Consider the following 15104-nt stretch of genomic DNA (forward strand, 5'->3'; position numbering starts at 1 on the left):
AAATAAATTCTGTAGTATTAGTCAGAATGATAGTGTTCTCTGTGAAAATAGAGCAGCAACCATTATAGCTAATCACAGGCAGACCGTGAAAGTCAAGATTACTACTGGTTTCTCGCCTCTAATTGCCAGACAATTAAAGCCCACAATGAAAAGTGCAGAATAGCATAGTTAGAAGTTCCATTTCTGTTAACTTCATCTGTGAGCAGTTTAAAATATGAAACTGATTGCTAGTCGGTTTCAGTCAGGCCGCTTTATGGATTTGCTAAAACTTGTGTTGATATTGTATGACATGTTGGAGCCTTTTTTACATTATTTTATTCGAAGGACGTGTTTCTAATAAAGTAGAACCGAGTAAATAAAGATGCATTTAGACGCTTTTGCAGTTTACCGAATACATATGGTGACCTTATTGCAGTTTCAGTGACGCAACCCTCCGTGGAGGAGGGGCTTCTGTCCAACTCAGCCATTCGATTGGCCCATCCCGCCTGTCGTGCTGCGGAGGTATCTCTAATCATATTCAGCGTGTTTGCACAAGAAATGTCAGCCTGAACTGGATAGCTTCTGCTTTCGCCAAATTACCCCACAACAATGTCATGCTCAGACAGTCCGTCTGCAAACTCCTTTTTAGTAGATTCTCTGATCAGCGTGGGCCGTGGCGGGGAAGGAGCCTATTACCCCAACAGCAGTGTATACCTGCCGCCTGCCTCTGAGCTCTCTTACGGCACCCAGAACTGTGGACTTTTCCCATCCCTCAGCAAACGCAGCGAGAACAACTCTCAGAGTATGGTCCTGACTTCTCATCCTTACATGAGCGGGATGGAGGTCTGGTCAGATCCCCCAAGGTCCTGTCGCATGGAGCAACCTGCAACCCAGCAAGTGGCAGCATGTTCCTTCCCCCAGAATATCAAAGAAGAGAATGCATATTGTTTGTACGATTCTGAGAAATGTCCTAAAAGCTCAGCAGCAACAGATCTTTCCACGTTCCCAAGGCTAACATCAGAATCGTGCTCCAATAGTGACACTACTACTAGCGGCGGGGTTCCTGTCCCCGGCTATTTCCGTCTGTCCCAAGCCTATCCGACATCTAAACAGACACTTTATAACAACACAGGGCAGGTTGGGACCTCTCCATTTGTAGCCCAATCCCAGATCCGATATGGAACACCCCCTTCTTCAGCTTCGACCCCGACTGAGTTGGGGAGAAAAGGAAGTGAAGGGACATCCCCTGGTCATTTAACCTGCGGTTCGGAGAGAGAAGAGACAGAAGCTCCGGCTTCTTCAGCGAACGAGGAATCATCTCCAGTCCCTTCAGAAAGCAGTAAACATTCTCCTGAGAAAGAAACAAAAGGTAGGTAAATAAAAAGGTCGAGGGGAATTTATACAGCTAGCACTCAGAACCGGGGAGACGTGGCAGGTACAGCCAACAGGCGTAACAAAGAGGGTTTTATTTTGACCTTGTGAACTTTTTATTTTTGGGCGTGAGCTATGCTGTAAAAATTAATGCCTACTATAGTTTATAGCACGAGCCCACGTTCCGGAGTCAATTGTAGCCGCAGTCTAAACTTGTCAGATAAGTTACAAACCACGAATCCTTTCTGCAGTTATTTAAACGTACCGCATAGAAGGACATATTTGCACACAGGGTCCAAAGTAAACAGAACACAGCCAATAAATAATACTCAAAGGAACCCAGGGATGTTTTATGTTCTGGGGCTCATTTCGAGAAAAAGCATGAAAAATTTCGAAAAAGTTTTCAAAGTATGAAATGCTGATATGGAACTCTTTTGCGAGATATTTGATACTATTTATCAGCGTATAATTATTGCACATTGAATTTAAATAAACTCAATTTGAAGCTGTAAATGCTTTTAGTCGTTAGTTTATACGGTGTCTGAAATCCAGGTGGTCAAATAGATTATATTAATGCAATAGCAACGCTGTTAATCTGTGGAAATGGTTAGTTTTGATTTTATAGAACTTTCGAAAAAAAGATAAAGTTATTACAAATAAAGTAAACTGATGAGGTGTTAAAATAGCTTAAAACATTGCAGCGAAGAGCAAATACGTCAATCTGTTCAATTTGAGTTGTTTCCGTACACGAAATAGCTTAACTTCCTCAGGCTAAAGCAATAGCGAAGCACAGATTTTAAACATGGCGAGAAAGGCGGCTGAAAAAAAATTGGGAATGAAGGAAAGAGGGAAAGACACGCCTACTGGTGCTAAGCAAAATATTGAACTTTTAGGGGAAATTGAAGCAAAATATGTCTTTCAGTGGTTAACTAATGATCAATTCAGTAGCCAAACATATTAAACAGGAGCAGAAACGAGATTCTTGCAAAATAAAATGAAATAGACAGTGTCATCCCAAGTACATAACAAGGTTAGCAATTAACTTAAAATCACATTAATATACCAACATCCAACAGAACTTCAAACTAAGTTTGCCTTCGATTTAAATGGACATACAGCTCGCTCTTACACAATGTATTTCACAGAACCGTTTCAGTCACAATATAAGTGAAAATGTTTTTTGTTTACGCTCCATGTGGATATACACAGTGGGTGCTGACAAGATAAATTGTACAATTTTAACTAAAAAATAGTGCCATGGAATCCATTAACAATATTAATTGAAAGACATAACATTTTATGTATTTCATAACGCAACTGAAATATTTGTAGATCAAGTGACACTGTAGAATGCAGGTTACAACTAAAATCACCTAAACCTACCACAAGTATTGAAAATTAAATTACGAAACATGATAAACTTCTTTTCCTCTCTTTTCATCTATTTCGTCTCTCTCTGCTTATCTCTCTATTTTCTACCTTCTTCTGTCTCTCTTTCTCACCCCTTCACTTACTAGGGGAGGTGAAAGCTGAAAGTGGGGCCAACTGGCTGACTGCAAAGAGTGGCAGAAAAAAACGTTGCCCTTACACCAAACATCAAACCCTGGAGCTGGAGAAAGAGTTTCTCTTCAACATGTACCTGACTCGAGAGCGTCGCCTAGAGATTAGCCGCAGCGTCCACCTGACTGACAGACAGGTCAAAATCTGGTTTCAAAATCGCAGGATGAAACTCAAGAAAATGAACCGTGAGAACAGGATTCGGGAGCTTACAGCTAACTTCAGCTTTTCATGATAAACACAAACACTGGTTTACAGAAATTAAAGGGACATCGGGAAGCTGTGCTAGTGTCACTAAAAGACTAAAAACTTTTCCACTTACCTCTGACTCCTCAGCCTTGTGCTGGTTGTAGATATTTCGATTTACGTGTTTTGTTTTTATTTGTGGCGGTAGTCTGTTTCTGTAACTATGATAATGTGTGTTGCCACTGATAAGTAAGGCATGAACAGAAGTTATCGCCCTGTATGATGATTTTTCCAAACAACCGTGGGGGGAGGGGGACCTGACAACAATCTTTTTAATTGTGCTAATTACCAATTATCAGCTAAGTAAATCAAACTTTGTAATGTCTAAATACAGATGACCCATGCTGTTAAAATAATTCCAAAATAAGTACCTACCGTATACTGACATGTTAATAGAAGTTAAATGTGAATATGCTGTAAAGTGTGTTGTTACATAAAGATATCACATACCATGAACTGAAACATCAGATCACATTTAAATGTGAAACACTATTGCAAGGACAGAAGAGTAGGATGTCGGACCTTTTATTCACTGCCGTTATTTCACATTAAAAAAACAAATAGAATTGATTCATTTGGGTTTGCAATGATGAAATGCTTTCACTTGAGGACTCAAATTCTGCTCAATCCTATTGCTGCTGCACTCTGTACGTTAACAAAACTTGTGTTTTCATGAAAGATGAATAAACGTATTTGGTCGGAGTGCTTTGAGATAGGTACATGTATATTGTTTTATCTCATTTTGTGTTCGATTTCTTTCTTACCTTATCTGTTGAGGAAGCTTACAGCAGGAATGGTGGGTGTAAAGACTGGCAATTACCGTTACAATCTATTTAAATATTACCTAGACGGTCGTAATTTGTCTGGGCTATATAGCAATGGTGCTGTAACGTTTGTCGGCTTTTGTTGAGTTTTATGACTTGCTAGTATATCTGGGTTGTTGCTGTCTTGGACGAGTGGTTTCAGTTGAGCGAACAGCCACGAAGACAGAGGAAGCAGAGCACGGCTCGGATGTAGGAAATTGATTTTCTCTGAGCACAATACACTTCCAGATCTTTTAATCGGCTAGAATCAGAAGAGAGTGAGGAATCGAAAAAAACAGCAGATAAGACCTTTGGACACATTTACGATGAAGGTAAGGTCTGTAAAAGGAACGAATGCAAGGGCCCATTATCCTATATTTTAAACTGATAGGTAAGAGGTTATTTCTCATAATCTTGCATCTATTATCTTTTAAAATACAATTAATGCCTTTCACAAATAAAAGTTGAAGTTACTATATCGTCTTTTTTTTGGCAGAGGGATGGGGAATAAAGGGGAAAAAAGAAAATTTATCTCGAAAGGCTATGTCATCTGACTAGCTCTTTTATTCGGACAAACCTTGAACTCGTGATAATTGCAGTGCAGACAAGTTGCTATGGCTTATCATCACTGGAGTCAATGACATGCATTCAGATCGCGTGAAATCCTGCACAGCGATAATAAAGAACCCGCCATTTTTAGTAGGGAACCAACAATTATTCTCGTGCTGAATTTACAATTAAATCTATTCATTTGAATACCATTCCGACCTGGAATGCAAGAACTGAATTACTTGGGAAATAATTTCAGAGACTACAAGATTGCAGGTTAAAGGAATGTCTTTCGTGTTTGGTAAACTGCATGCGAGTTTGTGACGAGTAACATCATAATGTGATTTTGTTTTGTTTGGGTAAGCTTGTTGAATTTGCATTTAGATTAACCTATGTATGTACAATGATAGGAATCTAAAGAGCTGAGATAGAGCTGATGTGTGATTTAGGTAGTTTCATGTTGTTGGGGCTCAAGTCTATCTCTACAACACGAAACTGCCTGAATTACTGCAGTTATCCTCTTCGCCAGTGAGTTCTGTCGCTGGTTTGGAAAGAAACCGCAGTTACTTAATAATCACGTATAAGTAAAATGTTTTGATTTTCTAAGACCAACAGTAAAATGGCATGTTTTATGTCAAAAATAATTATGCTTTTTTTAATAGCAAATGTTTTTTTTCGAGAGACCGTTTTCAAACTGATACAACTTTGTATATTATTTTGCAAAGAGCAGCATACCTTCTAATACTCTGCAGGCAAATACTGAATCATTATTCCTTAACCTCGTGTTAATTGGAGTTTAATGAATGCAATGCTTTCCATTAGATTTGCTATTTTTTCTCTAAGAACGATCAAGTTCACGTTTCAGATTTCCTGTCAGTGCATATGTGCTACTGAATGATTATTTTAAAACACAGATGCAGGTCGGCACAATGCTACTGCAAATAACTGCAATTTCATCTACACAGCGGCGTAATCGATGCATTGCAGATTTCGTCTTTGTCAGTGATAAATATTTCATCATATTTTAATATCGCCTAAACGGAACAATTTTTATAAACAACTGATCTTGTACTTCCCGGTGAAAAACGAAAATAAAAAGGAAAGGCACCAAGCGCGTTGGGATATGCATTTTAGGTCTATATATTCTGCCATGTGCAAGACAAAGAAATTACTTGAAAGCACAAGGCCTCGGTTATGATCATTACATGGCGCCTAGGCGAGTAAATTTGTGTTGTTCTTCGAAACAGCGACCTCGGCGGAGTATAGTGGAAGCGCTGCTCGGTCGGCGGCTCCTGCCTCTGCAGGAAAACTAGACTAAACACAGAAAGCAGACTTGTCCCATTATATTGGCTGTTTAGGCGAGACAAACAGAAGCTTTAATCTAAGCAAAGCAAGTAAACAAACACAATGGCACTTTATTCTGTTCGTATAGTGATTTGAGTAGACCATCCGATTGGAATTACTCAATTTTAAATCTATGAAGCTAGGTGATTGTCGCAGGATAAATTCTGTGCTCGTTCATGAATGCAGCACTAAATTTATATATATATATTACATATTATATATATAAAACACACACACATATATGCATAGACTGTAGCTTTGCTACGCGGAGCTAAGTACAGCGGATTCGCTATGAGAATTTATTTTAGTAGGAATTGCTTATACGTGTAATTTTCCAAATGCCCATGTAACTGAAATTACTGTTATAAATAATCCATAGATATTTAATTCGAACAAAACAAATTGCGCATTTACAATATTAAACCATATCATCCTCTTTGTTAGGTTTATCACTGCATGGCGTACTGTAGAAGGATACTTTGCCCGAGTTAAAAACATTTATCTTGACTTTTTTTTTCAGCGCAATACAAAAGGATGTCTTCGGGAAAATGTAGGCTGTTGTGCATTCGAGGCGTGATGTTATCCTAATATGATTTCAGAAGCTGCAAACTGTCTTTGGCATGGTTTAAAAATTCACAAAGAAAAAGCACAGTCAAGTTTGTGCTGTTCAAAACATCACTGCTGACAGCGGCCAGGCCCTCTTTAAAAGGCAGTTCAGCACAGACCTTTAGCTCAGCGCCTTCCCATTCATTTGTGGAGTATTGTAATTCGAACGCGTTGGCAAGAAATCAGAAATAATTCTTTAGTTGTTACATTTTTGAATAAAGTGTAGAATGTGGTTTTATTTAGGTACTATTAATGAAGAACAGCCTTTCTCAATTTAAATACACTGAAGTATGTGAGGTCCGTGCGCTTCCTTCCTGTCATATTTTCACAAATATAATGGTAACATTTAAAAATTACACTTAAATATCATTCGGCTAACACTACGATTTTTATTGTTTACTGGTTGCCCGCAAAATTCTCCCGAGGCTTATGTGATTTATAGGCTTTATATATATAAAAAAAAGGAGCCGCAGTAGTTTTGTACTTTCCTTTTTAATCTCAAATTAGAAGGGTTGGCTTTGAAAAGCCGGTACATGTGGTCCAGTTGCACACTTGTAAATTGAGTATTTCATTTCAAACCAATGAGGATGAACCAGAAAGCGTTTCAACCTTTCGTAAGCAACCAACATCCAACATAACACTTGGTATTTGAGATATTCTTCAGTCATGACTTTACTGAAACTAAAGCCGTGAATGTGACCACGGGACCGGCTCGGCCAGATTTGAAACCTCTCGCGCAGATGCCTGCAGGATTTAGTTAGTCTTATTTTATGTTTTACATACATCTTGTAAATCTTTGCCAAATTATACGCTATACGCCAATTAGACTCGAAAATGATGAAAGCACTTTGAACACGCTGTCGTCATTGCACACTGCAAGCCCACAAATTGGCTTTGCAACTTCACACAGATGTTATCTGAACGGAAATAAAGGCGTCAACGCTTAAATTTTATTCTAAACGATACAGTGAGAATGCCAGGAAATTTCACCTATCGAATGTGGTGTCTGCCTTGAACCGTTCACTTTTAGCCCAGGTTTGGAATATTTTTTAAAAATAATTTGTATTTTTTTTCTGGCTACAAGGTGCATTCAGTAAATAACCCTCTTGGCTGGATTGTGTCGCAAAGTGTTGAGCAGTTTGTAAGCGATGCGAGTCCTGCATTTTGACGGACGTCTTAAGTGCTGTAAACGTTGCATGAATTAATAAAATATTTTACAACTCACATGTTACTAGCACAATTCTCAAGGTAAGTTGACCGACTCCAAACAACACATGCATCTATAGCAGTCTAGCTTCATTATCGCTCCACTCGCTTTGCTATAAAATGACAATAGGGTGAATTCCGGTAGTCTGCTGTGGATCTTAAAATGAAAATGGGTGAATTCTTGTATTTTTGACTATTGCTGAACAGTCTGTGCTGGTTTGGAGTGATGTCACTAATTTCTTCCTGAGACCTTTGGTGAGTTGTATCCAAGTATTTTAAAGGCTTTTTGTCTCGGTCTAGTCTTTTTTTTAACAACACGTCGCCCAGAGCTGTAATTTGTAAGTTAACATGCGAGTTTCCTGTGTTGAACGTTAAAAAAAGCCTCAGATGAAAATCTAAACTAGCAACTCACCAAATTTCATAAGTTATCGGTTTTTTTTTGCGAGAAAACAGTGCTTCATTTGAGCCTGAGAATTCGCGGTGCTAATTGTAACGAAATCTACAATATCATTTTAAAATCAAACATTTCGTACACATCTATAAATCTTTATGGAGCACAGCAAGACGCGGCACATTCCAAGGTTGTTGGCAAATTCTTTCAGGCGTTTTAATGGTGGCTTGATTTTATATATTTTTTCTCTCTAGATTTAAATAAAACTACATTTCAAAGAGAGGAACTGCTGTTTTAAGCGTTATGCAGTTTCAGAGCGCCTTAATTTCACTTTGTAAATATAGAATCTACATTTGAATCCTAATTTCAGGCCATCTGCACAGGAAACACAAAACGGTTTCTTTCTAAGGCTCAACACTGGACTTGAATGGTTCTCGATTTTGCTCTAGACCTTAGCACTCCGCCAGAGACGCTGTAACACTCCGCTGACCAGATAGTCAATGCTGACTCAAAGGCGACAGAATGAATCTTCCCTTCTCCATAAGGAATGCACGGAAATCTAAAGAAAGGTTGGGATATAGAGGACCCAAACATCGAGGGAATGAAATTGCATTTCAGTTAACCGTAAAGATTTTGAAATAAGGGTACATGCAGCTAGCGGATGTTGGAGGGGGAGGTGTGGGGGGTGGGTGGTGGTGTTGGGTAGCTGCAGCAAGCGATTCACGACCGTCGCCAGCACTTTGGTCTAATGTAGGATAAGAAAATTGTCTTTGTTTAATGGATAGTTGTATGTTGTGTGATCCACAAAGCAGATCAACAACTTCAGGATAGTTTTTGAAGATTTGGGTTTTTATTTAACGCGGTTGCTCCCGTCGAGATGCACCGTACGTATTTTAAATTAAACTTGTTGTAGCACGAGTTCTCAAAATGTTCGCATATGATATAGTAAAATAACAACAATGAAATAGAAAATGGGCATTAAGACCACAAGCCTCATTTGAAAACTAGGTAGTGCAGATACCAAGTAATGCTACTTGTTGTCTTCAAAGATCTAAGTCTTTCAAAAATTGGAGAATGTTGTATTGAATTGGAATACTATTGCCAATGTTACTTAGAATTTTGAGTTACTGCATACATTAAAGATGTTTCAAAAGGAGTAGCGCGATGGAACACAACCCAGTGTCACATTGTCACAGCGCTTGCTAAATCCTCTGGACTGAAATTGGATCAACAAATGCACTGACGCCTATCTCTTACACGTGAAATGAAACATCGCATTCTATAATTGCATTGATTAATTAAGCTAACCGAAAAAATAGCAGCAACAACACATATCATTGTGTGCAGTTTTTTGTCTTCCGGATTTTTAATTCATTTTCCAAACAAAACGTTAAAACCATGCCATCTTAAACCACAATGTTGGCCTTCTGGTTTCCATCTTAGTTGTTAATTTTATTAACTGTATGTAAGTGAAATCGCCCATCGTTGTAGATATATTTATACCCAGAACGCATGTGAGAGAGGCCTACTTAGTTTTTAAGGCACAGTAATTAGTTGCACATGCAATGTTTAATAGGCCGATTATGCAGTAATATGAATGTTTTCTAATTTTGTTGCAATACAACTCTTATATTTATCTCTGCTTATATATCTAACCGTTTGTTTGTATTTGCCATTGAAAGGAACGCATCTTAGGCATATCACAGATTGGCTCTCCGAATATAGTCTGTGCGGGAGAGCTTCCCGATTTACTGTCCACAGAATATACCAGTGAGTGACTAAAGCAAAAGACAAACCACACGACCCTGAAGAGAAGAACGGTAGAATTGTCCGGTGTCCCAAGAAATGTATTTTGCCTGTATATTTGCATCTGTCAACTAAAAAAGCGTGTTGAATGCGGAAGTTGGAGTTTGTTATGATTTCTTGGAGGTTAAAAAAAACCTTTTTAGAATGGCTGTGGCTTGCTAACATGTAGTTTTATTGCTCAAACTGTTATAAAACGGAGATGGTCACAGTGTGCTTTATGTGCGCTTCGTTTTCCTTTTAAATGAGAGATCTTTAGCAGCTGCAGGTACACGCTACTTTTCAGAGGTACGCTTTAAAACTTCGTCAACGATTTTTATTTGTCAAGAATGCGTTTTTAATTTTATTAAGCATGAATAATAAATACCTGTCCAATCTCCTTCTTCGTTGTTATTTTCTGCAGTTTATAGTTTCACTCTTTCCATAATCTTTTATGTGAAGGTTAACGATTATAAGGTGTTCGTTAAAAAAAAACGAGCATCTGATGGGAAGATTGATTATGATATAAAATAGTCCCCTAAAAAAAGAACTGCAACCGAATACTTGCTTCACATTTCAGCTGGCAACAAAGAAATCAGCTTCCATATATAGAGGTGATTATATCCCTTTGCATAAAAAAACATACGGACTTGCTATATAAAATGTTCCCTATAAAAGATTGACCCTGTTACAAGCTGCGGATTGATTTATACTTTATTGTTGTATTTTGAATCACGTGAGGAGCCTATCCAATGGTGAGGAAGTGCGTCTGCACCATATTAGCAGACTGTACTTGTCGCGGCGGTAAGTTGTTACATTGAAATCTGCTCTTTCATATTTTCAGAGGGGCTTGCGGTGTCATTGCCGAGAATGTCGACATCAGGGACTATCAGCAATTATTATGTCGACTCCCTTATCATGCATGAGAACGAGGAGCTGCTGTCGTCCAGATATGCCTCGGGTCCACTGGCTCAGTCTTCCAGACAGACAGCTCTTGCTGAGCACCCCGACTTCTCCCCATGTAACTTCCAGTCCAAAGCCACTGTGTTCAGCACCTCCTGGAGCCCAGTTCATGCGCAGAGCTCTGCCAGCATGCCCACTGTTTATCACCCGTACATGCACCAGGCGCCCATTGCCGCCGCGCCCGATGGTAGGTACATGCGCTCCTGGCTAGAGCCCATGCCGGGAACCCTGTCTTTCACTGGGTTACCTTCCAGCAGACACTACGGCATCAAGCCCGAGCCTGTAGCGGCTCGCAGGAGTGACTGCACCACGTTTGAAACACACACGTTAGCCCTCTCAGATTATACTTGTGGACCTTCTCCTGTCGACAAACGTGTGAGCGAGGTTTCCTTCACTGAAAATAATGGAGAGATTGAGTCAAACGCAGATAAGCTCCATATGGATCCAAGTAAGTGTGGAAACATTACGTTTTTGTATTGCTTTTCTAGATAAAGACTCTAAATGCAAACTGTTATATATTCCTACATTGTACAGCGAAATAACAAAATCTCTTTGCAGTTTTATGGGATGGGTTTTTAAAAATTACGTACCTCAAAATAGTTATCAAAAAATTGGTTAAGCTTTAACGATGTACATTTCGGTAGTGACATGAACACAATTTGGATCTAAACTCAACTATTTTCCATTCATTGTAGAAGACAGAAGGGGAGACATTGAGCGTAATTGACTCTAATTCAGGTGTATTTGTTGCAAAAAAAAGCTGATGAGGATAAAGCTGCTGGACAAACCTCTACAACATCTAATTGAAGCACAATTGGCAACATATTAGATTATTTATGTCTAATTTACAGGGCCGTCACAATATTATATCTTTCTAACTTATTTTGGGCTCTGTTCATAGAGTTTTTCATTGAGCAAGGGGATTAGCATTAAGAGTTGAAATGTCAGTGAAAACATCTGGAAGTGTAGCAGCCAACCTCATTCATCCAGTACAGTCTCAGTTTTTTTTTTATTTGTTTATCTCAACCGGTGTTTGATTCTGAGAATGTCGCAACATTTTGACTGGCATGTAAAAGGAAAATATATTAAATGTGTTTCCTTCACACTCCCAGATAACCCTTCCGCCAACTGGCTGCATGCAAGATCTACAAGAAAGAAACGTTGCCCCTACACCAAGCATCAGACCTTGGAGCTGGAGAAGGAATTCTTGTTTAATATGTACCTCACACGAGACCGCAGATATGAAGTCGCAAGGGTCCTTAACCTCACCGAACGGCAAGTTAAAATCTGGTTTCAGAACAGGAGGATGAAGATGAAAAAAATCAACAAGGAACGACCGAAAGACGACCGGTGACACGAATTAGAATATTTCTGTGTGCGAGAGAGAGAGAAAAAAGACTAAATCACAATTACAATCGAGTTAGGCCCTGCTTCAGAAAGACTACGTGTACATTTTGTCATCCCATTAGCACAATTTATTCCTTTGCCCGTTCTGGACTGCATTTGGTGGGTAAAAGACTGATACACTTGTTAGTTGGGAACCAAAGAGGGAGACATTTACGGCAAGGTTAAGTATGTGGCTACGGAATCTACCTTACTTCACATGAAAACTACCTTTTCTTAATCCACCACTATTCAGTGTGGACAGTAATTCAGTAATACTGTACTCGTTTAATATTTACTTGTTTTACATGCAGCAAACGAGGCTGCTTATATACTTGAATCCTTGTGTCTGTTGTCGTGATTATCCCTGTGACTGGGCCTTTGTGCTTGGGCGGTGTCCGAGTAAAGATCGTGTAAACAAAAAGAAAGAAAAATCTCAATTTAACTCAGGATGTTTAATATAAAGAGAACAGGCTGTGTAGTGCATATGAAATGTTATTTTCGTGGTGAACTTGGAACATACATTGTATTATTTTCACTGTGAATGAACCTGTAGAAACTCCAGGCTTTCGCTGTCTTTGTGAGACTGAGTAACGGCCTTGCCCGGGGTGCATGACGATTGTGTTGTTCTTCAGAAATTATATGAAACTGATTTGCATAGAATGCTAATATAAGTTGTATTTCAAAGAGCAGCGCTGAGCATAATGCTACACGATACTCTTGTCTGTTGTGAGAAAAGCACGAATAAAGTTCTCAGACACTTTGTATTTATCGGTGTTGTGGTGCAAAGAAAAGTGTAAGATTTGGTTTAAAACTACCTATATGTATAACTAGTAACTACCTATGTTTTGTGTGTAAGTGTCGCCCTTAAAATTGTTTTGACACATTTATGCGATGGAATAAATAAACAAGCAACATTGTCAATAAATGTAATGTGTACAAGTAAAATGCCTGGGTGCAATAGAAGGAACATATACCACCAATGTGTTTTAAATGGGGAGGGGGTTGTCTTTAAACCTGTAGAGCAACACATTTACACTTGTGTACACGTTTGAAATGATTACCTCGTGTCATATTGACCAAACTATACTGTTTGTAATGAAATGTCATTTTATTTGTTGTCTAATAAAATATATGTTTGACTACATATAAAATATGGTCTCTCTTTCTGAAGCTCAATATATGCAAACATCTCGCATGGAACTCCTCAACTATATATTTTTAAAATTTCACCAGCACTGCAGGATCCCCAAAGCTCCCCATTCGGAGCAGAAAAATTTTAAAATGTGCACATTTCCTTCTACCGTTATTTTAAATAGGTGAATCAAAATTTAAACTGTCAGGCGAACAAGTTAATTAAAATATGTCATGGCAATAAAAATAATCCAATCCCCTTACTAATATTAAAAACAGTGTCCGTAATATCACCCAATTGCACTGTTTGCAAACATTAATGATGTACTTCATATTCAATCTTTGGATTTTACCACAAACTATGACATTGAAAACGTGACTTAAAGTTTGGCTTCTCCTTAGTAAATACTGCAACGAAATGTTATCACCACTGTTGACATAACATGACTTAAGAGGGGTAACTAACTTTGGCATAAGATTGGAATTTATGGAAAAGGGAAGAAAATACTAAGTGTGATCTAACAACTTTGGCTTGGAAGCGGATATCATGACAAAGATGTAGAATGCGATTGAGTTTAACGCCCGGTTATCACCAATTAACCCGAGAACGTACAAACCTGTGGATTAACAACTTTTATTTGTCGCCTGGCCATGCGCCAAGGCCTCTGGTTATTTATATGATTTGTTGTGTGCTACTTATCCGAGAAATGCAGCACTTCTGCTGCAAGTGGAAATGAATAATCTTGAGTTGTTTGCCCGTGTGAAGAGGTTCAAAATTGTTGGGATTTTATCGGATTAAAACGAGGCAAATAATTCTAGAAAGTCGCACTGGTTCAAATCCCTGCCGCCATTTCTTTAACTGATCAACCAAGAAGTGTCGAATTCCTCAGAAGAAAAGTATACTAGTCTAAAGCGAATGTTGGGTAGCGCTTGGCTTTTTTTGTAACTTCCCTTCCAACTGCAAGATCCCTAGTAACTTTTTTTTTAAGACTCCGACGACAGTTTGGATAGATTTAGTGGGATTCAAATGATTTGGAAACTGAGCAGAGAGGCCTAAGTAGTTAGAAGTCTTGGCAGTGGCTGTTGTTAGTAAAATCCAGAGTGGTGTACCGCAATAAAAGCAAATGACTGCTGTAAGCGTTTATGGGGTGTAAAACGCTGGAGGTTAAGGGGCGAAGTGCATAAACACGACACTGACGATCTTTATTTGGAGTATTCTTCAGTATTTAGCGGCAAACACTCGGATAGCATTGCAATCTTTGTTTTATTATTATTATTTCATTAGACAACGGCGAAATTGATTTTTAAAATTTTATTTTCAAACAAGTCCTCAGTCTGAGGGGTTATAATGTTGTGACGCCCTCTGTTGTTGCATCTGGAACTTCAAAGACTACACAAGGAGACTTGCAATAAAATGAAGGGTCTGGCAAGCCGTCTGGAATTCGGGTTTAATGAGTTTACAACTGTCCAGCTACAATCAGTATTTTTCCAGAGAAGGCAATCCATTTGTTTTGTCTGGCTGCCTAGACAAAAGGGTCTGCGGAAATAACGACCTTTATTAGTCTCGTCTTTAACACGGGCCCCTCAAATATCGTTTTACTAATTTATTGCGTCTAGTGGGGAAAAAATAACAGGTCTTTTAGTTATTTTGAAGCGTGGTTTAACCCTATTTACAATTTAACGTGATAGATATAAGAACGAATATTGTGGAAAAACGGTGTAGGTATTGGCTTCTTTGCAGTTTAAAAAGGGTTTGTGTGCATTCTCAGCCTGCAATTTCACAGTTGCAC

The 15104-nt window shown here is 38.7% G+C and overlaps 2 protein-coding genes across 8 annotated transcripts; both read left to right on the top strand.

Annotated features, from left to right (window-relative positions):
• The first annotated feature begins 568 nt into the window (after positions 1-568).
• Positions 569-3866, top strand: hoxa10b (homeobox A10b). Its single transcript, XM_043689548.2, has 2 exons — positions 569-1348; positions 2868-3866. Exons 1-2 carry the CDS (start codon positions 589-591, stop codon positions 3140-3142), a joined length of 1035 nt encoding a protein of 344 aa, XP_043545483.1. The 5' UTR covers positions 569-588; the 3' UTR covers positions 3143-3866.
• A 310-nt stretch (positions 3867-4176) lies between these two features.
• Positions 4177-13327, top strand: LOC122549694 (homeobox protein Hox-A9). Of its 7 annotated transcripts, none has more exons than XM_087986961.1 (6): positions 4567-7211; positions 7540-7916; positions 8423-8621; positions 9735-10448; positions 10679-11245; positions 11910-13327. In XM_087986961.1, exons 5-6 carry the CDS (start codon positions 10705-10707, stop codon positions 12149-12151), a joined length of 783 nt encoding a protein of 260 aa, XP_087843087.1. In that variant the 5' UTR covers positions 4567-7211; positions 7540-7916; positions 8423-8621; positions 9735-10448; positions 10679-10704; the 3' UTR covers positions 12152-13327. The 7 variants fall into 7 exon arrangements, with proteins under 7 accessions (XP_087843091.1, XP_087843087.1, XP_087843088.1 ...); XM_087986962.1 differs by having other exon boundaries at positions 7540-7703; XM_087986963.1 differs by lacking the exon at positions 7540-7916 and having other exon boundaries at positions 4567-7490; positions 8502-8621.
• Positions 13328-15104: the final 1777 nt, after the last annotated feature.

The sequence above is a fragment of the Chiloscyllium plagiosum genome, unplaced genomic scaffold (genome assembly GCF_037043375.1).
Source record: "Chiloscyllium plagiosum isolate Xiang-an unplaced genomic scaffold, Cpla_swu_hap1 HiC_scaffold_5, whole genome shotgun sequence".
NCBI lineage: Eukaryota > Metazoa > Chordata > Chondrichthyes > Orectolobiformes > Hemiscylliidae > Chiloscyllium > Chiloscyllium plagiosum.

Coding starts and splice junctions, on each gene's coding strand:
- hoxa10b (XM_043689548.2), top strand. CDS start 589: ATGTCATGCTCAGACAGTCCGTCTGCAAACTCCTTTTTAGTAGATTCT. Junction 1,349..2,867: donor TCCTGAGAAAGAAACAAAAG/GTAGGTAAATAA, acceptor TTCACTTACTAG/GGGAGGTGAAAGCTGAAAGT.
- LOC122549694 (XM_087986965.1), top strand. CDS start 10,705: ATGTCGACATCAGGGACTATCAGCAATTATTATGTCGACTCCCTTATC. Junction 11,246..11,909: donor TAAGCTCCATATGGATCCAA/GTAAGTGTGGAA, acceptor TCACACTCCCAG/ATAACCCTTCCGCCAACTGG.